At 38.6% G+C, this 24,966-nt stretch overlaps 1 protein-coding gene across 1 annotated transcript; it reads right to left on the reverse strand.

The window, feature by feature from the left end:
* Positions 1–768: 768 nt before the first annotated feature.
* Positions 769–24,646, reverse strand: LOC140145061 (glycine amidinotransferase, mitochondrial-like). The gene is given in 9 exon segments (XM_072166847.1): positions 769–1,302; positions 4,045–4,273; positions 5,624–5,761; positions 17,332–17,453; positions 17,456–17,518; positions 17,666–17,861; positions 19,164–19,355; positions 21,583–21,712; positions 24,542–24,646. Coding segments are annotated over 8 exon segments (1,227 nt in total). The 5' UTR covers positions 21,643–21,712; positions 24,542–24,646; the 3' UTR covers positions 769–1,075.
* Positions 24,647–24,966: the final 320 nt, after the last annotated feature.

Below are 24,966 nucleotides of genomic sequence, written 5' to 3' on the forward strand. Positions count from 1 at the left end.
GCACAAACATTTTGCATCAAATAATAAAAGATTGTGCGCACATTTTGATTGGTAACTTAAAAATGCCCGCGCAGCTCACGGAATTTTTGAGTTACCAACCCATAATAATTCTATCCCCCCCCTATTTTGGGTGTTGAAAATTATACCCCCCCATATTTTTGGTCTAAAAATTCTATGACCCCCAATATATTCATGACCCCCTCCCCCTTCCAAAGAAAATGACAGCCCCCTCCCCAGCAAACACAAAAACGTTTTAAAAACGTTTTAAATAAGTTATAGTTTGGCTTTTGGTGTAGGTAAAAACGTTTTAATAACATTAAAATGTCGGGTTATATAAAGGTCATGATAACGTTTTAAAACGTTTTGCATGAAAACACACTACAACAATATTTTTAAATGTTTTCAAAAAATGTTATTGTAAACTATTTTTGCAAACATTTTTGCCAAATATTGTGTCAATACTTAAATAACATTATGTTAAAATATTTGAACCCAGCAAACACAGAAATGTTCTTAAAATGTTTCTTTCAAAACCTTTTAGTAACATTTAAATGTCGGGTTATATAAAAGGTCGTGAAAACGTTTTTAAAACGTTATTGAAAATATTTTGGGCAAACATTTTTCGCAAAATATTTTTTCAACCCCAAAATAACATTCTGTTTAGAATGTTTTGTATCAAGTTTTCAAGAATGTTTTTGGAATATTATTAAAACGTTTTTATAGTACCTTTTATATAACCCGATATTTAAACGTTTTCTGTAAAACATTCTTGTTTGCTGAGCAGTAGATTATCAAAAAAATGTTTTTTTAGGTTATGAAAACGTTTTATACTCTTAATATACCCTTTATATAACCCGACAATTAAGCGTTTTCTGACAACCTTTTATAACCTTTTGCGAATGATGTCGAAAACGTTTTGTGTTTGCTGGGTCAATACTAGACTATAGTCGCATTTATCGTAACATTATTTTTTATAATTATTTCCAGAAAAAAAAAACACTTGTAAAATTTCTGGCGGCCGTGCAACTTTTTAGAGTTACACGCCCTTGTTTCATAGCTTTTCATTGCCTTGGTTTTACAAGTATGATTCTAATTTTCCACGACGACGGACATCACAAGTCCAGCAATGGAATCCTCCTCCAAGCGAGTTCGCGAAACGTATAGAGACTGGAATGGTCTTGATACCCAGCTTCTCAAACATCCCAATGGTGGACTTTTCATTCTTGTCAACGACGACACGAGTGGGGTCCAGCATTAAGACGTTCATGGATAACCATTTGGAGGTAAGCCAGAGGGGGTGATCTGAAATGAAAAAAAAACCGTACAGTGGCTTCTGGCCCAACCTTTAGAGTATCAATTTATCTCTGCTTTTATTACCCCCCCCATTAGTGAAAGCCGGATAGCTTTCGGCTGCACTGACTTTACCAGTCTATAATACCGAATTTATTAATTCGTATTAAATATACTGATGCCAGCACTGGCATCCGCTGCTTGCAGGAAGTCTGGAAAGGTGACCTCTACGTGAGGGTGGTCAAATTCCTGTACCTTTGAATGGGACAGCATTAATAAAAATTGTGGCTAATTTTTAGACCATAAATGTTTGATTGTTCCAAGTTTATGAGTGCATAACAACAGTTTTCGTCGATAGATTTTTATTTGTAGAATAAACTAGCTAGGTAAGTTTTAAGTAATGAAAATTCTGGTTCATCACTTGTCACTTGGTAGTCTTGTAACATGTGAGTGATTAGACATGTTACATGTCTAATGGCGGCGCCCATGACAACTTGATGAATTGTTTAATTCGAATTAATCAATTCGAAATTATATTCTTTACTCCTACATAGCACATTCAAACACAAGAAGATTGAATTAATTAACATCTACACAATATTATGATAGTGTTTCTTTTGTTTGACCCCTATTCATCAGGAGCCTGAAAATAAATTGAAGCAAAAAGCCCGGTTCCGGCACACATCGACATCGCCTGGTAAATAATTACATTGTACAGCAGGCAAACTAAATCAATACCCGGGATCGATACACGTATACCGGTATGTGCTATGCACGATATTCAGACGATAAATCTTTGGATACCGGGGTAGAAAATGATGAATATCTCCCGTAATTTTTGCTTTCTAAAGAAGCCAATTTTAAGGTTGCACTTGAATATATGTGTTGAAAGAACATGATAGTCGTTAACGAGCGTATTTACAACCAACCGTGCGTTTTGAAATCAAAAATTGACAAAATTCAGATTTTATATGTGCAGAACAGAAACAAATGACAGCTGCCCTCATTCGTAAACAATCGGGGTAACGAAACATTTCACGTTACAAACGCAATGTGGACCACTAGTGGAGGCAGTCTAATGCAGATGATTTCCCAGGCTCGCTGAGATCTACAGAGGTCAGTCACCGGGCTATTGTCAATAGCCTTAGTCGGATGTCCCTCGGTCCATTATGTGTCTCAAAACTATTAAACAGGTCAGAACAAAATGCGTGGCTATTGAAGAACAGGTGGATTCGATCTACCATCATGGCGATTTCTGCCATGAAGATATCGGGGCGATGACACTGTGCGGCACTCCGTGTATCCGAGGGTACTCATGCTCGGCAAAATTTGATAATGCCCCTTGTTGTTGCAGATTTGTAAGTAATTATTTACCGCCACGCCCCCTTTAAAGTTCTCATCGCATTGAATGATGGGATTGTTATATGGTGGCCCGCTAGAGAAGTTACGATGCGTTATCGTCTTTTACCGTACTTCGATTTTCTACTTTGATTCATTAAGACAAAGCAAGAGAAGATCAATATGAATATGGTAATCCTGTTATGTATCAAATGTTGAACTATTAACTTTAATATCTCTTTATAGAAGGACGTGTTTATTCATCGTTATCGTAGATGTTTACCAGGGATCTTCACAACGCAAAAGAGGTATACGATAGTCAAAGTGAAATTATTCAACGTAAATTCTAGACGAGTTAAAAGCACTTTAGAAGCATAAATAAGGGGGTTGAGGGTCACACGGATTGTAGAAACAACGATTATAAGGCTCATTGGCATTACACCCCTTTTTCGCTAAAACGCGTAAGCCTATAGGGTATATGCCTAATGCACGGCACCCGTGGTTGCCATAATTGATCTGATGTGATGTGATATAATGTGAGCCAAACGGAAATGAAGAATAATGAAGCTCTTAGCTCTGTGAATGAAACTATACTGATTATGCTATTGTGATACATAAATGTAGAGCACCCTTGTTCCATTTCGTGAACAAGTCAGATATGAAAAATTACCCTTTTTTATATTTCGCGAATCGCGTTTCTTTATCTGAAAATACCCCTAATTTCGCGAAATTTTCGACGAGCATGAGTACCCGCGGATACACGGAGTGCCGGAATTGGGGCAAAAAGAAGCCAACCAATCAAACATCAAAAGCAGATCAACGCAATAATAGCTTCTCTATCTAGGGCATTTTTATTGGCCGATCTCTATCCCTTTGTGGCTCCAAAAGAACGTTATGTGGACTGATGCTTGTTATTTGAAATGAATGTGATGTCATCGCTGGTAGCCGTCTAGCTTACCTGCAAATTTGATATTTAACTATTTGTTGCACGGGAAACATTAAATTCATATAGCTATATATTGTTTAAGTATTTCAATAGTTTTGGTAAACCTGGTAAATGTTATGACATATGAAATGTTTTTGACACAAGTCTCCACCATAGGCTACATATTAATGACAACCAGTGAAAATAGTTCACCTATCATAACATCGCTGCTCTTCTTCATCGGACTCATTAGCTCAGTTGATGGTGTATCGGTCCGGTGATCCGAAGATCCAAGGTTAAAATCCTGGATGGTCAGTGAACTTTTTTTCACTGACTGTCATTAAATTAAGTATGTGGAGATTTGTGTTAAAAACCTTTATCATTATTAAGTCCTCAACATAGTTTAACTTTATTTCTCCGTCTATTGTTTTGCTTTTACAGTCAAAATAATTTAATGCTGCAAATTAATATACTGCTATATAAGAACGTACCATCGGGCATCATAGGTTTTGGTGGATGGACGATCTTCCAACCTGCTTTCTTAAACATATTGATCTGGTTGCATGGACGGATTGGATTAAGGAGCACTATACCGGGACCAATAATATTGAAGGTACTATCGATATGCAGTGGATGAGGATCATCAAATGAGAGAACATGGATGTTGTATTTGTCTCCAAGATGTCGCCGCATCCATTCTATGCCCATGTTATTAGTTACCTATTACACATTGAAAATATAGTAATTTAGTTACTCATCTCTACGTTTTTCCCTTTAAGGATGACTCCGGCAATCACAATATTATGCCTTATAATATGATAGAAAATTAATTATCAAGCACGAATCACGTGGTTTTATTTGAAATAAACTCATATTGACCATAAAAACGAATAAAAACAGTCGTATATCAACACGCGATATTCAAAATTCCCGGGCGACGAAATTGTCCAGTGTAATGACGTTCTAGTAATACAATGAAGGCTGACAACAATTGAGCACAAGTAACCATGACGTCATTTTGGCGCGGGAATTTTGAATATCGCGTGATGAGAGCCGGCTGTTTTTATTCGTTTTTATGGTCAATATGAATTTGGTTTCAAATAAAACCGCGTGATTCGTGCTTGATAATTGTTTTTCTAACATAAGGCATAATAATGTTGTGATTGCCGAAGTCATCCTTTAAGCCAGGCGCAGCGATTTTGCGGTAGTATTGCAGCTATTTTGCGGTAGTATTGCCGCAGCGACTAAATATATTGTTGACTTCATTACGCGCACCATTTTGTCTAGCTCGTTTGACTGGGTGCGATACCCAGGCGAACAAGCACAACGAGACAACTGACTTTGGTGCGGGTAGTGAAGTCGACACTGCATATCAACCACCGAGTACCAATAATAATATTCGGATATCAACAATTTTGGCAAGGACGCAAACACGGACGCACCAAGCAGACATGTTCGCATCTACGCTGCACACAATCACGCAAACGAACGGGTCTTCCTTTCCAGCGGCAGGAAAGTATGAAACCAGGTCTACATGGTCTAAGTGATATGTCTATGCTGCATCAGACCTTGCGTTTTCGGTTATCCTAGTTGCCCACGTCCAACTTTGTTTTGTCAGCACAGATATTGACTGTTATCATACTGACATTTCTTTTAACGGAATACTACTCTTCGTAGCAGTATAGACACCCATATGATAAAGGACGCGAAGGTGGGGTGTTCCTCATTAGGTTCTCAGGAGCGATTTCCGGAGCGACCTTCTGTTATTTCTGCTGAAACGATAAGTCGGGGTCTTTTTTCGCTTTATGCGTCTTCTGCAACTGAAGATGTTGCGGAATTTCTAGCTAGTGAGAAATAAACCGCTGCGTCTGTCGCAGTGGGAATATTCCCGCAAGACGTCGGACTATATATCGGAGAACATGGAGAACGGAAAACAGTGTTTGTCGCAGCAAAATTGCGGATTACATCAATCTTTTCAGCGGAAAATCGTTGCAGATAGGCTCTAGTGCTTTGGAGCCACTTTCAAAGTATAAACAGCTTACTGTTTATTATAAACAAAAATTTACAAACCTGACTTCTCTGCACAAATATGTCCTTTCCAGCTCGTATGAAATCAGCAGCATCGAAGCAAGGCTCAAATTCTGTTGTGACAAAACGACCCTGTGTGGCAAGCTTTTGGCGCTCTTCAACACTGTATTTCATGTATTCCTTTGCAAACAATAAACAAATAATAAAAATGTATAAGTTGATGCATTTATAAGACATAGATAAACATAAAGTAATATAAGTAAATTTAAGGTTTGTACTCTATAATGTTATCAATTTAAGGCTTTTGCTTTGTGTACCTTAAGATGTCTTTATTTTTACTTTGTAAGCGCTACGAGCTTGTCATAAGGAACAGCGCACCAAACGTTTTCTGTTATGTTATGTTATGTTATGTTATGTTATAGTTGACTAAATTATAATTCTATTCAACTGGACTTACTGTTATGTTATGTTATGTTATGTTATGTTATGTTATGTTATGTTATGTTATGTTATGTTATGTTATATGTTATGTTATGTTAACGATTGAGATCAGAAGTCATAGCAGCTATAACAAAGTGAACCTCACCGCGACAGAAACATAATTTTCAATGATTTATGCCAGGAAGATGCGTGCAGATTTATATAATCAGTCAAAAAACAACAACCCAGCATTACAAAAAATGTGCTTGTACTTGTTTATACAATATTACCGAAGAACATTATTTAATTTGTTATTTTTACTAGCCGATTTCCCGTCCTTCACCGGCTCGTAAAAATAGTATTAATACTTCGACTTTGTACAAACATGACAAAAGGCTATTGCGTTTTCAAATTGTTGTTATCATTTTGTCCACTTCACTGACAACGTTGACGGTCTAGTGCTATGATTGAGCGTCAAATGACATGAACGGGGCAAGGATTGGTATTCCGCTGGTCATTTTGGCCATACATACGTCATAGTTGCCCCCTTGCCAAAGATGTTTTACTTTAGTAAAACCTAGATACGCTGATGTCTATACTGATGCACGGCAGTGAACGTAACCGTTCCGGCTGAAATCCAGAAATGACGTCATTTGTTCTGGTGCTGCCACTTCCGGGTAACGCGGGAGAAGAACATATGCCTTTTGCAAACAAAATGGCCGACTCGTCCCGGCCCCTTTCCAGCGAAAATACAGCTTATTTAGCCAATGTGAACATGGGGTCATCGGTTATAATATTTTCCTATCATATTGGACTAACACGTCAGCTACATGGTATTTCACGATATAACAGTAATAAAAAGAAAACTGCAAACGTTCGTTCGTCGCCCGGTTCGTCGGATGTTTGACGAAGTGACCAGCTCTAATGACGTCATGATGTAAACAACGTCCGGGTCGTTAATAATTAATTAGGTAAACCCAAATATGGAAACCTCCAAACATGTCAAACCTATGAAAATTAGGTGTGATCGACGAATCAAAATACGATCAGCCCACCTCCAAACTTATGCAAATGAGTTCAGGCGGTTACGTGAACATGTACAGTAGTTCGGCTCTTGTGTATACCGACCTCTGTGCCCCTTGCCTAACGCCACCCACCCCTATTGGCTGCTTCAACTGCTTCAAATCTCTTGTTGTCTATAGGCCTACATGTGTACGCACCTTATACCATCATGGAAAGCGCAGCTATTCATGGGCTGTGCTGATGCAGAAAACGACATTAGGCTTTCAAGAACATCGCCTACCTTGGGGCCTACAATAGATGGTCTGATGATAAAAACTGAGTGTTCATTTGCAGCCTGGATATGGACCACAGACAATTAGGTGGTGTTGGTCTACTGATGTCTAAGCATGTACAAAATTAATGTATGCAACGTCACAATTTCTAGCAGGAATATCACTGCTACTTTTCACTTTTGCTACCTCCTGCCACAGGATTAGCTTATATTAATATTAAACGAACGGATCATGTCTCAAACCATAGACCCTGCTTCTTTTTTCAGGGTCTGTGTTCAAACACTATCAAATGAAATGCCCAACACTGAGCTTCAGGCCCTTAACAACTAAACTGCGCAAGGATTCGCCAGCTGAGATTAATCAGCGTGTCAGATAGGGCCTGTCATGGTCCCCTTGGTCATGTTGGTACCTAGCAAGTCTTAACACAGTGAGTTCCATTGCCATGATATATAGTGGGTCTTAACATTCCCCCTATCGTCGGAAATTGGGCGGCTACCTAATTCCCGGGTACTATAATCAACATTTAGGGTGGCATTGTTTTGCTAGCTTTACAAAGACATGGGCGCATAGGATGGTCGGACAATTAGTTGGAGGCGTTTGGCAGTTCGTTTGAGCGTTTTACGGACAGGAAAATAATCCAGAGGGTAGCATCTACCCCGGGCATTTACCCCTCCCCTTTCGTTAGATGATGGTTAAAATGCGTTTGGTATCCTTTGGTATCCCTTTAAACCATTATCACCAACCACAATCCGGTTTTGTTTTGTCCAACCCAACCAAAATGTTTTGTGCTTCAATTTTGAAGTGATTTTTGTTGCCCGGATATATTATTTTTCCCCTCCCCTTATATTCACAAAGAAATCGGCTTTTCGTTTGACAATAATAGCCTAAGAAATATATGTCACTGTACAGCTTTTTATCAGATAAAAAAGTTCTGAAAGTCATTATGTACTTCGACGTACTCCGGCGTCTTTCCGCTCAAGTTATTAGCTTTGTTTTGGGCTCAAAAAGTGGGGCGGCCATGGCATTCCCGGCCACTCCGCTTGCTACGGCCCTGGTTTTGCCATTGCAGCCAACACACGCAGCGGCTAATATTCCGCAGCGGCTTTCGTAGCGGTTAAAATCTTCTGCAACATCTTCCGCTACAGATGACGTCGATAAGGCGAACAAAGCCCCAAAGCTGATCAGTTCATCGGAAAGAACAAAATTTCACAGAAAAAAAAGCCCAAAACAAAGCTGATAACTTGAGCGGAAAGAACCGAAGGTTGACGGAAAATCGTCCGCAAGATGTCGGACTATCCGATCTTCAAGACAGACCTTATAATCAAGAAGCATGGGGAATCTCGTGAGCTTTATTTGATTAAGGTTCAAAATTTGCTCGGACAACATCATATCATTGGAAAACTAATATTATAAGGACAATGAAAATTATTGCGTTTTGGGAAAATGAAGTCGTTTAAAATTGATGTTCCGCAAAAACCAACTGTAAGCGAGTGAGATTCTTCGAACGAGACAGATATTTTGTTCTTGAAACTACAGTGCTGTCATAATATGAACACAGTCAGTTTGTGGCTAAAATTTCGCATTCAAATTTCGCGTTCAATTAAATCTCGCTTCACTTGTCGCAGAGATTAGAGTCACGCGGTAGCCGTGACCAGCAAGTTTTAAAAAAAAGACTGATAAAGAAGACTAATAACAGATGCTCCCGCGAGACTATATTTACACGTAACATTAAAACACTTGACTTCTATTGTTCGATGTTATTTTTCGCTGGGTACAAAATGTATCTAAAACCATGCTAAATGTTATTTACAGTCCCAGGTGTAATATCGTGACAACTCATTAATTCCAAAAGGGCCACCAATCCTACAGTCAATCATTGTTCGTAATAAACAAATATTTTTGCTTCCATTTCACGCGGTATTTCATAGCGAAAATTAGTTGCAAATCATACTGATCCAGAATTTTTGGACACTGCTACAGGTCTACCTGGTTATCACCTTCACACTACTTTTTCAGATTCACTTCCACATAAACCCTAGCAGTTTCCTGGATACCCTACATACAAATTCTGAGCCCCATTCGCCAAAAAATCAAGTTTTTCGAAATTCTTTTGTTCTTATCGGACGACGCATCCATTTATATAATAAATGCTGTATTTCGACACAGTAATTTACAGCAGAGGTCCGTGGCCTAATGGTTAGTGCGCTTGACTCCAGATACGCTATCCCGAGTTCGAAACCCGGTGACCAACTGATTTTTTTTTCAATGTTTTATTAAACAATTTATTGTCATTAATCAAGGATAACATAATTTTAAACATCCAGTGCTATTGTGATATTATTTTTTTATTAAAGCAAGTTGTTTGATCCTCATGCAAATTGTTTATTGTGTTAAGGGCCTATTTAAAAACACAGCATAATGTGATACAACACCATCAAGGATCAAAAGAAATCTGAATAACACAAGAAATTAGATCAGGTATTATAATATAGGGTATGCAATACGTCGTTACTCATTGTTATTCTCATTTAAATATATTTTGTCCTACCACGGGCAAATTCGCATGATAATAGGACAATGATGATTGTGATATGTATGCATGGTTGTTGAATCGATTAAGAGACCTGACTCTCTGTCATCTTCAGCTATCGTAGAACATGACAATTGTCATACCGTCCCGGTAGGTTGATTACAAACACTCTGTAGGTGTGGAAAATTGTTCCGCTAGTATACGCTGGCAAAGTTACGTAATTAATCGGATTAACTACCATAGCAATAGGTACAAACAATTTTGAATATACCGCGCTGCACTACAAGCAGGTTGCACTCATCACCTGTCTTCAATCATATAATAGATTGAATACAATACCGCTCTTTTCAAAGAGACTAATCTTACAGGTGCAAGTGATTATCATTTCTTTGACATCTATGGTTCAATGCAGATGTACCCCATGAACGTAGTAGTGCAGCGCGATATACTCAAAAATTGTTTGTACCTATTGCTTTGGTAGTTAATCCGATTATTAACTTCGCCAGCGTATGGAAGGCCAGCAGGAAAAAAAATCCAAATAACATTTATCAAGCATATATAGTACGGAAGCGTCTATGTGACACAACTTGACAAGATAATTATCTTGCCATGTCGACTTATTATCAGCATTATGTCAACATGACGATATAAAATATCTCGCCAAGACAACTGAACAAACAAGTCAACATGGCAAGATACATTATCATGCTAAGTCGACATACCAAAAATGGATGTCGTCTTCCCGAAATAAATTATTATGCCAAGTCAATTTAGCAACAAATTAATATCTACATAGCAGGATATTTTGTCACGTCCAGTTGACTTAACAAACAATATAAGTCAACATGGTAAGATAAGTTATCATACCAAGTAATAGTAATAGTTGACACCGTATAATTTAAATTATTGAAAAGCATCCTCGGGATGTAGAGGAGGGGCGGCCCTAAATTAAAGGGAAAATTAAATCTCAAAAGACCACCGACAACCTTCGCTCAATAGGGATATCCAACTAAATTGCCCCGCAGGGCTACAGAGAACCACAAACCGCGAAATTTGGATATCTAGCTAGATTGCCCCGCAGGACCACAAATCTTGAAATATGGATATCCTACAAATTAAAACCACAAACCGCGAAAACCTGCCAACAACTGCCGCTCAATAGAAATATCCAACTAGATTGCCCCGCAGGGCTATAAAGAACCACACACCGCGAAATATGGATGTTTTAACTATAAATTAACCCTCAATAGAGGGCATGGCTTGAAGGATAAGGAAAATTATAACCACGAACCGCGAAAGACCTCCAACAACCACCTCAATAGAGATATCCAACTATATTGCCCCGCAGGGCTACAAAGAACCACACACCGCGAAATATGGATATCCAACAAGCTTAAACAATAAATTAGCCCCGATAGAGGACAGGGCTTGAAGAATAAAGGAATACCACGAGCCGCGAAAGACCGCCAACAACCGCCGCTCAATAGAGATATCCAACTAGATTGCCTGCAGGGCTACAAAGAACCACAAACGGCGAAATTTGGATATCCAACTAGATTGCCCCAGTGCTACAAAGAACCACATACATTTTAGTTATAGGTATAGCTACATATACTCGTATTTTTTATTGTCATAAATCAAGGATAATATTATTCAAACTTCTATTTTTCACTTTATTCGTCTTATGGAGTACTTCGTAACCGGATGACTTTTCAAGCTTGGAGCTACTCGGCTTCATTCATAAAAAGAAAAAAAAAAAACCAAAAAAACGTTGACAACGTAAAGAAAGCAGCAAGTTTAAAAAGCCCCCACCTCGGCTCACTTTTTGAAACTTGGTCCCATTTGTAAAAGATACTGATTTAAACTTTGTCATAATTATCAACTTAAAACATTTCCAGAAGTGTTATGAATCTTTAATGTGCCGATGCGATATATTACTTAAAAGTTGTTAGCATTCTGGAACGATCAGAAAGATTATTATGTTGTTCTTGGCCAATATCCTATATATGTTTTGTTTTATAATAATTATTAAGTTCATGATCAATGATTAAATTAAACGAATAACAAGTAGGCATGTTAATGGCAATGATGCTAACAAACACCGATTTGCTGTTGATATTCAAAATGGGACCAAGTTTCAAAAAGTGAGCCGAGGTGGGGGCTTTTTAAACTTGCTGCTTTCTTTACGTTGTCAACGTTTTTTTGGTAGATTGTTATTGAGACCTAGTCGGGTCAAGTTCAAATTGGCCGCCATTTTTAGATCACGGAAATTTTATATTCGTATATTGGTAGCGTAAGTAGCTTTTGTATAGCGTGCTGTAAATTACTGCTTAGACACAAAAGGGTTGAGGTAGTAGAGTGCAACGCACTGCATGGTCTATTGTTCTGTTGTATCCGATTTGAGCGCTGACATATTTGAAAATGTTGCCAATCAATATTCATGAGAGTGTACATTCAACGTCCAATTTTCGAAATTGGGTGACTTGGCTTGGCAGGTTTGAAATACATCTGGGCGTTTTAATTACGTAACGCATAAAGGCATTGACATCATCGAATGGCTGCCTATAATGGTGCTGTTAGTGTTAGGCCTAGGGGGGGGGGGCTGTGTTTAATTTCTATAATAATTGGTTGAACAAATTCATCAGGATCGGTAGAGTAAAGTCAATCAAAAGGTTCTTATTTCTGATCCAATAAATTGCACTTACTGTGTACGTTTCGATAACCACTCGGTTATCTTTATCAACACTGAATGAAGACTGCTACTGTGAACTGGTCATCCAATCACCAATTGATTTCTTGGTGATTGACTTGTTGACTGTGTTGCCAGTTGATTTTTCATCAAAACATCCAACAGGAAAAAATCAACTGGCAACACAGTCAACAAGTCAATCACCAAGAAATCAATAGGTGATTGGATGACCAGTTCACAGTAGCAGTCTTCATTCAGTGTTGATAAAGATAACCGAGTGGTTATCGAAACGTACACAGTAAGTGCAATTTATTGGATCAGAAATAAGAACCTTTTGATTGATTCTATAATAATTATTATAAGGCCTACATTTATTTGTCATTCCTTTCTTTTCCTTTCTCTGTACTAATTCTTTTCCTTTCTCTGTTAAGTTTTTTCCAAGTTCAACAACCCCTCAATTGTGATGAATTGCCTGCCTACCTCCCGAGTAAAGATCCTCCCCCTCAATTCCAGCCATGGGAGATCTATGATGACTTGAAGAAGGTGTCGGTTTCGAAAGCGGGTGGCCCTGATAACATCCCTCAGAAGGTTTTAAAAGAATTTGCTTACGAGCTTAGCTCACCTGTCACAGACATCATAAACACTTCTCTTCAAGAAGGTGTTGTGCCATCACAGTGGAAACAAGCAAATGTCATCCCGCTTCCGAAGACGACACCCCCTTCAATTGACAAATTAAGACCAGTGTCACTTACATCAAACTTGGCCAAAATAGCTGAAAGCAAGGTTTCCAAGTTTGTTGTTGATTCTATTCAATCCCAGGTCGATGAGAGGCAATATGGCAATCAGAAAGGTATGTCGACTACCCACTGCTTGATAGATGTTTACCACCAGTTGGTCTCGGAGGCTGAGAAATCTGGTACAATCAGTACGTTGGTACTAACAGATTTCTCAAAAGCCTTCGATGTCATCGACCACAGCATTGCTGTTTCAAATCTCCTGAGCATGGGTGTGTCACCATCTATTGTGCAGTGGGTGGCCGACTTCATTTCTGGTAGGCAACAAAGAGTAAAGTATAAAAATAGTCTGTCTGAATGGCAAACTTTATTGGGAGGGGTTCCACAAGGTACAATCTTGGCCCCAATAATATTTTTAAGTATTATCAACAGTGCCCAAGAGAATGACAAGAAATCAGACATCCACGTATGGAAATATGTCGACGACCTGACCATAAGTGAAAGCAGGGGCCATGGCAAACCTAGTAAGATCCAGAAAAGCCTGGACTCGTTGCACCAATGGACTGTTGATAATCAGATGATGCTCAATCCTACAAAATGTCAGGTCATGCAAGTCCATTTTGGTAGAAAACCTGCTCCCAACGTAGAAGTCTGTATTTCTAGTCAGAATCTTGTGGTTGTTGATGAGGTCAAACTACTTGGAGTTATCATTGATAAGGATTTGAAGTGGGAGGGTCAGGTAAATACAATGTACAATAAGGCCAACAGAAAGCTGTTCATACTCAGAAAACTGAAAGGAGCCGGGCTTGACAAAGAAGACCTCCTTACCGTTTACAAAGGTTATGTCCGCCCATGTCTAGAGTATGCTGCACCACTCTGGAGTGCTGGCCTCACTCAGCAGCAGGTGAACCACCTTGAGAAGATTCAGAAGCGCGTATGCCGTTGCATCCTTTCAACAGATTATACAACCTACTCTGATGCATTGGAAGTCCTCAACCTTCAATCTCTTGTGGACCGCAGAATTCATATCTGCAAGGAATTTGCTATCAAAGCTAGCAGCTCTGAAAGATTCTCAAGGTGGTTCCCCTGCTCTAAATTCAGGTCAAGTATGCAACTCCGGAAACAAGCAAAATTCAAACCATACCGATTCAAAACTGACCGATTACCAGTCTTTTAAATGAACTACCCTCCTATACTTCCTAAATCACTCATTTTTGTTATGCTAGCTGTTTGCATGATTTTCATCCGTGTCTTTTTAACTTTTATTAAAGTGCAGTTTAGCTTGTATAATTATGCTCAGTGATAACCTTTCACCAAAACAGTGTGCAATATTCATGTATCATTTCAATCAATATAAAATGTTTTTTGTGCAATAATTGAGTTCCTTACCAGTGCACTACTCTTACCTCTATGACTTTTTATGAATTTGATTTAAATTGTATTTTTATAATCCCTTTTTCTTTTAAATATGTTTTTATTTTGATGTAGTAATATATTACTTTGAAATTTTACATAGATATATATTTTTATGTTGTATTAATTAATGTGTAAATTTTGATGTTTATAAATTGTAAATTGTGTCGCAATTCAGTGTTTTAATACTGCTATGACATTTAATAAAATATACCTGAAATATAATGTACTCTGTACTTATTCTTTCCTTGCTAAAGTATCACTCCCTCTTCTTTCCATTCTACACCCTCTTACTTTTTGTCCCCTCTCATTCCTATCGTTTTCCTTACCTTTCTATTTATTTATTTCTCTTCATTTCTACCTCTTCCTCTCTTCCTCCAGTCTCCCTCTCATTCTTCATATCCCCTCCTCCATCTCTTCCTCCCTCATCCCCTCCCAAGACCTCTCACAGAAGAGCTTCCCCCCCGTTCGATACGCCACTGTTTATGCCAATCTCCTTCTTGAAAGAAAATAAAATGTCAATTTGTGAAACAACTTTTATATAGGCCTATACCGGTACTTATTATATGTTACATGTATACGTAGCTATTACCATTATACAGTATAGACATGCGGACATGGCAGCCTTAATATATTCTGATGTGTAATCGATCAGCAAGCGCATTCAATTTATTTAAATGAAGCACCTAAAGTCAGTGGGTGACAACGAACTGTACATCGGCGGCTAATGTGTGCCTTTTGTGCTTACGGCTTCTCAATCACACCCTTGGGTTGTATGGTAACAAAAGGTACTTTTCGTTCCAGTAGGCGCTTTCACGCGACTTTCGTTTGATCCGTGACTTATTGGCTATAGCCTCTACTAGCCTGTTAGGTAAAGCGTTAATACACTGTCAGGTCAGCTTGCCGATTTAATAGCAGGAGCCCTTTGTCCCGAACAATAGGTACCTTTCGATGATTAGCTTGTCGGAAATCAAATCGAGCACGAGGGAACAATGCGTTACATAATCTATTGCTTCTCCATCTTTAATAGCTCCATGGTAGAGTGTGTTTTCTACACGAGCATAAACAATAAAAGTTTTAGTTGTTACGCAACTCTGAGTAGATTTGTCGATTGACTGCGGTTCTTGTTCAATATGCGTGTTTTTTCTTGTTTGTTCATTTATTTATTTGTTTGGTTGGTTGGTTGGTTTTTTAGTTTTTTTGTTTGTTGTGTTTTTTTGCTTCGGCGAATTGCTTTCCAAAATTTATTGAGCTCTTCACTAGTTCACTGAATGACATCGATGTTTAGTACACTGGATGATTGCAACAGCCATCATAAACATTTTTCATTTATTGGAGCTTGATACTTATCGATTTGCCAATATCTTTTTAGTGCACATTAGAGTTTTATGTTTTGTCTAGAGTAGCTAGAGTTGCGCCTTTTTTTTTTATGTAGAAAAGAAGTTTAGGCCTACATATTATACTAAAATGCAGAAAACCTTAGACGAGCGCGTATTGTAAGGATACATCGCGTATATAATGCGTTGCACGCACTTGTCTCTGATTGGCTGCTAAGGCGATATATTGTTGCTGAGTGGAAATTTATGAATGAACTGTGCGCCGTACGCGTTGTTAGCGCCGAATTTGCAACATCACGGTAGTCGCGCTCGTAAAAGGTTTGCTGCATTTTAGTATATCTCCGTTCTGTGACAGTATGTATACACATACAACCACTTCTGTTCATGTAATGACGTCATCAGTCTGTTGCATTGGAAATCAATGTTTCGGTTCGAACGCTGAAAAGGGCCGTACGAGACAGAATTTTACCAACATTATTGGCATTTTTTCAGGAAAAATACGAATAGAAAATGCAAGAAGCGTATAATGTAATGATTATTTTCTTTCAATAGAGTTAAACTTGTTCGGCAATATATATGCCCTTTAACATCATAAACTGACCTCAAAGAAAATGAAAAAAAACCCAAAAAAAAACAATAATGCACCTTACTCAGAAAAGAGTTAAGGATCAAATATCAAAATTGCTCAGATCTTGTGAAAAATCACGCCAAAGTATTGCTCTGATCATAGCGAGTCAGAAAAAGTATGGTTTGAACTATTTGATATGTATGGTGCTCGAACTACATGCAAAAAGGTCAACGGTCGCAATTTGGCCTACACATGGGTCAAAACCAAAAACACGATCTGATTTCTCATAAAAAATAGTCTCTATAAAAATTGCATGATATATGATACTAATTCAAATAAAGAATAGTTTGCACCATTTAGGATGTCTAGTTACAATAATAACTGAATGAAAAGCATGACCTTTGACCTTTCTGCTTATAACTCGAGAACTATACGTTACAGAAAGACCAAACTATACTTTTTCTGAATCTCTAGTACCAGAGTAAACCATTTGTGTAGCTTGAACAAAATGTTAAGTTTTGACCCCCTGTGGGGCCCAAAATTCGGCCTTTCACCTTTTTGCTTGTACTTCGAGAACTATACGTTGCAGATAAACTAAACCAGAGCAATAATTTGATGTGGTTTTGAACACAATCTGATCAACTTTATAGGAACATAACTCAAGGCGCAAGGTGCATTTTGGCCACCAAATTGGTTCCTGCCTTAATATAAAAAAAAGCACAACATAATAAAACACCGTACACTCTGTAACTAGACTAATTTACCTCATCATAAAGTTCATCACTCATCTGTGGCTTAGGAGCAGCAGTCCATTTAGCACCACCATTGAAGTATTCTTTAAGAAGCGACCTGTAGGCGCGATATTCAAAGAATCTGCTTCGCCACCCATAGGGCTTTCTATTATCTCATCACCGATGACAATAAGAAGATCCCGAGGCATTGCAACTTGACCTGTATATATTTATAAGATCATTTCTTTCTCATTCTTAAAAAAGTAAGTAAGTAAGTAAGTAAGTAAGTAAGTAAGTAAGTAAGTAAGTAAGTAAGTAAGTAAGTAAGCTTAAGTAAGTAAGTAAGTAAGTAAGTATTTTATATTACCTGTTGAAGTAAAATCTGGTGTTGTGTACTTGACGCTGAAATCAACAATATCTGGTCTTCGGACAGTTACACCTTCTCGCCTAAGTACAGAGCAGAACTCATCAAGTTCAGCCCTGGCTTTGTTAACATGATCTAAAGGGAAATTTCTACCACCATACTTGGAGAAGAAATTCCAATTCTCCTCAACAGTAGAACCCTTTAAAATCAAAATCAAAAGTGTAATGTTATCATGAGCTTAGCACAGATCAACGATTGTGATGACAGAATGATAGCAAACTTCATAACCTGCTGTTACAAATATTTGCCATAATATTGCCTTTGTTGACATAACATTATGCAGAAAGCAAGAACGTCTTTTTTTAATTATACTTTCTTTAATTGAACTAAGTTCCTAAGGCCTCGTATCCATAGGCTGTTCCCTTGTGGCGTGTGCCCTTGTTCCGTGTTTACTTTTTCCCATGTGACCTGCCACACAGACAACGAACCGTAGCGGCCACTAAGCAAAACAACGGTTCGTTGTCTGTGTTGCAGGTCACATGGGAAAAAAGTAAACACGGAACAAGGGCACACGCCACAAGGGAACAGCCTATGGATACGAGGCCTTACACACCATGTGAAACTAAGTATTAAGTATTGCAATATCCTCGAGACAGATACATGGTGTTTCAAAATGATTGGTACCCATCAGCTTTGTTGTCTAATGAAACGACGAGCTGCTTCTTCCAAATTCAATATTAGATCACCTTGAAATGACTACAATTTATACTTGTATGACCTTTCATAACATAAATGTACAAATAAGGTGGATATTATACTGCATTTTGATGTGGCAGTCTTGGTCATATTCACTGGATATTGATGGGTACCAATCCTTTTCCTACACCTTGTAGAAGTTCTATTCGGTAAAAAATGATTGAATACCGAACTGGGGTTCTATTGATTCCACTGACGAAATAAGTGCCTAAACCAAAAAATGAAAGTAGCGTCCGCACAATGTTTTTTGGTGTTTTCTATATCTCTCAGACCTACAGGCAGTTTCTACAGAATCTGGTGGGTGTCAACAATTTTAAGTGTTGAGATACCGTAAAGAATCGCCTAATGGCGCAAGAGCAAAAATCTCTAAAAATCTTAACAAAGATAAAAATCTTAACAAAGAATTATGGGTGTGTGCCAATATTTGTGGTGGCATTTTTCGAGATGGCATTTTTATTTTGAGCCTATAATTACAAGGGACTTCTTTATATTCGAGACAAGTCATGGTTAAAGTATAGGCTCGCGGTGATCTCAAAACCATGACTATGCCCTTTGAACAAAAATTAAAAAACAGCAAATAGACAAAGTTTTATATCTCATTACTTAGACAGAATTAAGGTCTGTAAGTTGGTAGATTTGAAGCTCCAAAACAAATTTTCTCAAAATAGTAAAATATCTCCAATAGTACCGAGTGTGATGCGACCGACGAAATGTCATAATTTTGCTATAGTTTACTATGTCATACCTTGATGCCTACAGTTAAGGGAGGAACAGTGGCACCTTCTGCACGTCCGACAATGACTTCTTCCAAATGATCCCATTCATTATACGAACACACAGGACTCGTGGACGATGGTATGTTACTAACATTAGCTATTGTAGAGGAACGGTGAAGGAATCCACGAAATGCCGTGCTTACGTTTGTGGAGGTACGTAGCTTTGGGAAAAAATAATAATATTCAATACACAACTAGAATTATTACTTGTCCTAAAACAATAATTCTTGAGGCTTTAGAGCATTGTAAAGTTTTAATATCAGTTATGTCCTAAAGCCCCAGCATCCATCCAAAATGCCATGTACGGATTGAATAAAAGGACAAAAGAGAGGCGCAACTGTACTTTTGTGTGCATTTGTTAGTCGGTTTGCTGATGTTCTAAGGGGCTGTGCAATAATTATGAGCCCCAGACGGATCGCCAAGAAAAAAATCGCTTGCCCCCCCCTCTCGGCCTTCCAAAAATTCTTTCCCCCCCCCCTTTGCGCATGCCACATTTTTGGGATCCTAATTTACAAACCTTAAATGGTCTAGATACATGTTGGGGTATGAACGTTTGGACAGTATTTATTTTGGGACATTAGAGCACATCAGACATATCGAATTGCATTCTGAATACGAAGAATGTCCTTCTGATATGAAATAATTTTGATTTTTTGAAATTCGCAATTTAATACTCATTTTATGGCAAATCATTAAAAATTGATATTTTTGATATTTAACAGTACTCGAAGTAAACTTTACAAATCTGATGATTTATACTTAAAGTGTATGTAGGTGGGATGAAAAGCCGACGATCAATTGAAAATTTTGACCTTTCGTATTGGAGATATGGATTTTTTTCCCCAAAACACCAAATAAAAATAGGTCTTTTGGGAAAAAAATCCATATCTTCAATATGAAAGGTCAAAATTTTCAATTGACCGTCGGCTTTTCTCCCACTACATACACTTTAAAATATATCATTAGATTTATATAATTACTTCGAGGACTGTTATATATCAAAATTTGAAAAATATTAAATTTTATAATTTGTCATAAAATTTGTATTATATTGTGATTTTCAAAAATGAAAATTATTTGATATCAGAAAGACATGCTTCGTATTCAGAATGCAATTCGATAGGTCTGAGGTACTCTCATGTCCCTCAAAAAATACTGTCGAAACGCAATAAACGCTCATTCTAGATCCCTTAAGCGTTTCCGTACTGTTTTTAAGTCTTTTTAGAGCGTTTTATTTAAAAGGCGCCCCATGAATGCCTTCCCAAAAATCGCTTCACCCCCCCCCTCGGCTGGCCAAAATTGCTCCCCCTATCGGCTTGCCAAAAATTCTTACCCCCCCCCCTCCAATTTTACCCTCCCCAGGGCTCATAATTATTGCACTAGGTGTCTACCCCTTGTAAAGATGCAAACACGATTTTAGATAAATAGCGCCACCGTTGTTCAACTTTTCTTTAAAATGACTCAGTTTTACATGCCATCAAACAACCGTGCAACAGAACAGATTAAAAAGTTAAGAACTCAATGGACCTTCTGCTAAGATCTGGAAGAAAACACATGTACTGGCGGTCGTATATTGTAACGCAAATCGGTGACAACGTTATTTCGAACGCTGATTTTTGGACGTTGATATAACGTCATGACGTTGTTTCGACGTCAAGTTGTGAACGTAAACATCCCCATTAAGTCCGGTCGAACGCAACGTATGAATTACATAAAGTTAACGTCGTGCGCAGGTGGTGGTCGTATTGCATTCTCTAAATTCAGTACATTTTCATCGTCAACCGTGTAATTGAATGGGATTATTTTGAAATTTTAAAACGCATGAAATATCACAGACAAATAGGCCTATGTTAATAAATAATATAAATACAAGCTAAAACCGTTGGGGTTCGATAATGAACCCCACAAAACTAATCGAGTATATGGAAAATGCCATACGGCCGGGCGGTTTCACAAGTTGCCGGCTCGATCATGCCATCCGCCTTGTGCGTGGTTAAGACGTAAATACGACGTCATTGCCGAATGAATGCTTTTTAAAATCATGTCCAGGTACATTAAAGTTCCATAACCCGATCGACAACATCATCCACCTGATTTTCTCATTGTTGATGAGTTTTTGGTATCATATAATAAATCATATTTTTCTCATTACCATCCTGAAATTTGACGATCCAAATCGATGTATTTCCGAAGAAATTATGAAAAAACAGGCGTAGAGTGGTTACCACTTTTGACATGCCCGAAAATTCAGGGTAGGTATTTTGATATGATGAGGTCATTTTTGTGCATTTTAATGTGATTTTAATTAAACAATATTCATCTTCAAGGTGAGCGAAAAATAATTAAGTGTTGAAATTAATCTTTTTAATTAGTTGATATTCATCTTACCGATATAGGTTTGAAGATTCTTGACATATTAACTTCTCGAAGACAAAAACGAAGCATCATGTCATTTCAATTCCTGCTTTTCTCATTTACCATCCACGTTAAGCAGCAAAACTAGTGGTTAATATCAATACTGAAATGAAAATTCATATCATAAAGATTTATAGTGTATGTAATTGGTGTAAAAATTGCTCATAAAGTGGTAAAAGCATGAAATTTGGCACAAGTACTCGTAACAACATTACAAACATTTTCAGGGGTAGTGCCAATTTGAATTCTGCGTTCCTTAGCAACGGTTGCTAGGCAACATATTTTGCATAGAAACCGGCATACGGCGTTCAGAGACCACATTATATGGCGAATACTCCTGTATTGTTATGCCTAACATATCAATCTTCATGTTTACATGCATTTGGAGTACTTTTAATAGGTTTTTACCGTTACTAGACTATTTTCCCTAGCAACCAGTACAAATTAACATATTTCCCTAGCAACCAGTGCAACAGTATGGTCTCTGATTGGTTTTAATGTGTATATTAACATCTCCATTTATATTGTGATACTAGCATCACGCCGTGGCAGTTGGTAAGTACACAATGATCTTAATGCACATAATTATTGACTCATTTACTCATCAGCTTTCATGTTTTTGCTTCTTTTATAGGGTCAAAAGCTGAGTGGTGGTGGGTAGTATAGTGATAGTCATCCGGCCTATACAAGCAAGCTAAAAATGGCAAGCCCCTCAATTACCCCTATCCAGACAACTGACTGGACTAAGTGTACTCTTTGTCAAGAAAAAGGCAGAGAAAAATTGACAAGCCCCACTGCTGAAAGCTATAAAACCATGGCTGAGAACATTACTCAATTTAGTAAACTGAATCGCATGCCAGTACAAATAGATATCAGTCGATTGAACAGTGGAAATGGTATAGAAGTTTGGTTCAATCAAATTGGACCGTGTCAAGAACTGCAAACGGAAATCTGATTGGTGTGACGATGGAGCAACCATGGCAACGGCATGTTGAGAGCCTGCATGAAGATGAAATATCCTCTGAGTCCAACATATCTTGGGCAGCATATCATGCCAGTCATATACCAGAACCAAATATTTTGCCCTCTATAAATGCAATGCTGCCCCTCTTTGCTGAAGAAGCCAGTTCTCCTTCAATGTTGCGTCACTGCTTTGACGTAATTCACACCGCTGTACAATATGCCAACCCTGGTCAGACTCCAGTGATAACAGTTGACCAACCTCTCTTTGCCAAAATGAAGCAGCTACAATGGTCCATGGACAATCTGTATGGCGAAGACAAGTTTGTACTGCTTCTTGGGAGACTGCACACAGAGATGACCGCCAACAAAGCCTTGGGCCACTGGCTGGAAGGTAGTGGCTGGGTGGAGACTCTACAAGAGGCAGAAATTGCAACCTGGAATTGCTCAAATCGTTCCTGAAAGCATCCCATGTCACCCGTACCCGACATGCCCATCAAGTTACTGCTTGTGCATTACACATCCTCCTGAGGAAAGCATACGATGTGTATTTGGACAACCTCCCCAAAGGTCCCCCAGAGAGTTTCAGCTGCTGGTGTACACAACGGAAGGATAAGCATCCTCAGTTCCTATACTGGTACACAACACTTGAGTTGGAGCTGCTAATGTTGGCATTTGTGCGTTCTTTGCGCATAGGAGACTTTGATCTGTACGTAGACACACTAACCAAGTAGACACCTTGGTTCTTCAGTCTAAACCGCACACACTATGCCCGATGGATGTCTGTTCATGTAAGAGATATGTGTGTCCTCGATGCAACCCATCCTGATGTTGCTCAAGAATTCTGGAATGGCAAGTTCGTTCTGACTAAGTCTCAGAGAAAAATTCTCCTTGATCGCCATTGACCATGGCCATGAGCAAAATAACGGAGTGATGAAAGATGAAGGTGGCATAATTTGACTAACACAGGATGCAGACGCTCTTTTGCGATTGGCTGTAGCTGGGCCAGAACTCATTCGCGTCATTTCTGAGTTTGAAGCATCCATTGTCGGAAAAAGCGAGAATGTCATTCAAACAAACCACCATGAGCAAACGGATGCTACCCAGAGACTATTTGCCAAACAACTTACTTCAATGGTGGATGTAATCGATGACATGGGAAATCCATTTGAGGAGGAGAGTTCAGACATTCTCAAACTACACTCAAGGGACATGATGGATAAGGAATCAATTGAGTGCCTCACATCCATACAATCAAAAGGTCAAGAGCAGTATGCAACCTTTATGGAGGAGCGTCTTGAGACAAACAGCAAGCCAATAACAGCTACCATCACCAGAAACAAGGTAGTACTGTTCAACAAGCAATCACAACGCTCCAATAAGGCAGATTCAAAGGTCACCCTTCTCCAAAGTGACTCTGTTCTCTTCTCAAGGCTGTATATTGCATGCCAGATAAGAGACGGTGACTTGGACAACTTTTTCAGCCACGAAAACCACCCATTTCCACCATCTGTATCTTCTTATGGGCAGCTTCGTTTGCCGTTGCAGAAGTCACACCTTATGCATTGTCTTGAGCAACATGTGCAGACTACATGTAATGCAAGGCCAAGGACTGATGTGAGCATCCTGGACGGTGCGGTACTCGTCAGCATTCTGAAATCTGTCTGATGCAAGACATTTGGTTACTACACAACAAAGGTGTTTGTTCCTTACATCAAGAGGGAACAAAATCAGGCAAAGAGTAGACATTGTGTGGGACCAGTACTTCGACAACAGTCTAAAAGCACAAACCAAAAAGAAAAGAAAAGCGTAGTACAGGACCAACTTAAAGAAGACGTGTGGAGTTGTCTAGTCCCATACCAAGGAACTGGAAACAGTTCCTCCGCTTGAATGACAACAAGACAGAGTTGTTCAAACTCCTTAACAGTGAACTTATAACAACTACAACTGCAGAAAACTCTCTCGTTGTTACCAATGGCGACACTGCACTCAGTGCCCCTGCTCGAGAAATGACCAACTTAGCTCCTTGCAACCATGAAGAAGCTGATTCCCGGTTCACGTTGCAGATGCCATCATGCTGGGCTTTCAAAGGATCCTTGTTCGAACAGTAGATATTGACGTAGTTGTGCTTGCAGTAGCTGCTCTGCCACAGCTAAGAAGAACAGAACTTTGGATTGAATTTGGTACTGGCAAGAACTTACGCTACATCCCTGCTCATCATATGGCTTGCAATTTGTCTCGTTTTTCGCAGGTTTGCATGGTCTGATAAGCATCAGATGATTGGCATGTGGTTACAAAAGAAATGGTCACTGCAATTTGATTGCTGTTTCATTCTGATTGGCCATTCAATCCCTTACACTGAACACATAGGGTAGAAGTAACATATAGAAGTATTTA

Source organism: Amphiura filiformis, unplaced genomic scaffold (genome assembly GCF_039555335.1).
Source record: "Amphiura filiformis unplaced genomic scaffold, Afil_fr2py scaffold_123, whole genome shotgun sequence".
Taxonomy (NCBI): Eukaryota; Metazoa; Echinodermata; class Ophiuroidea; order Amphilepidida; family Amphiuridae; genus Amphiura; species Amphiura filiformis.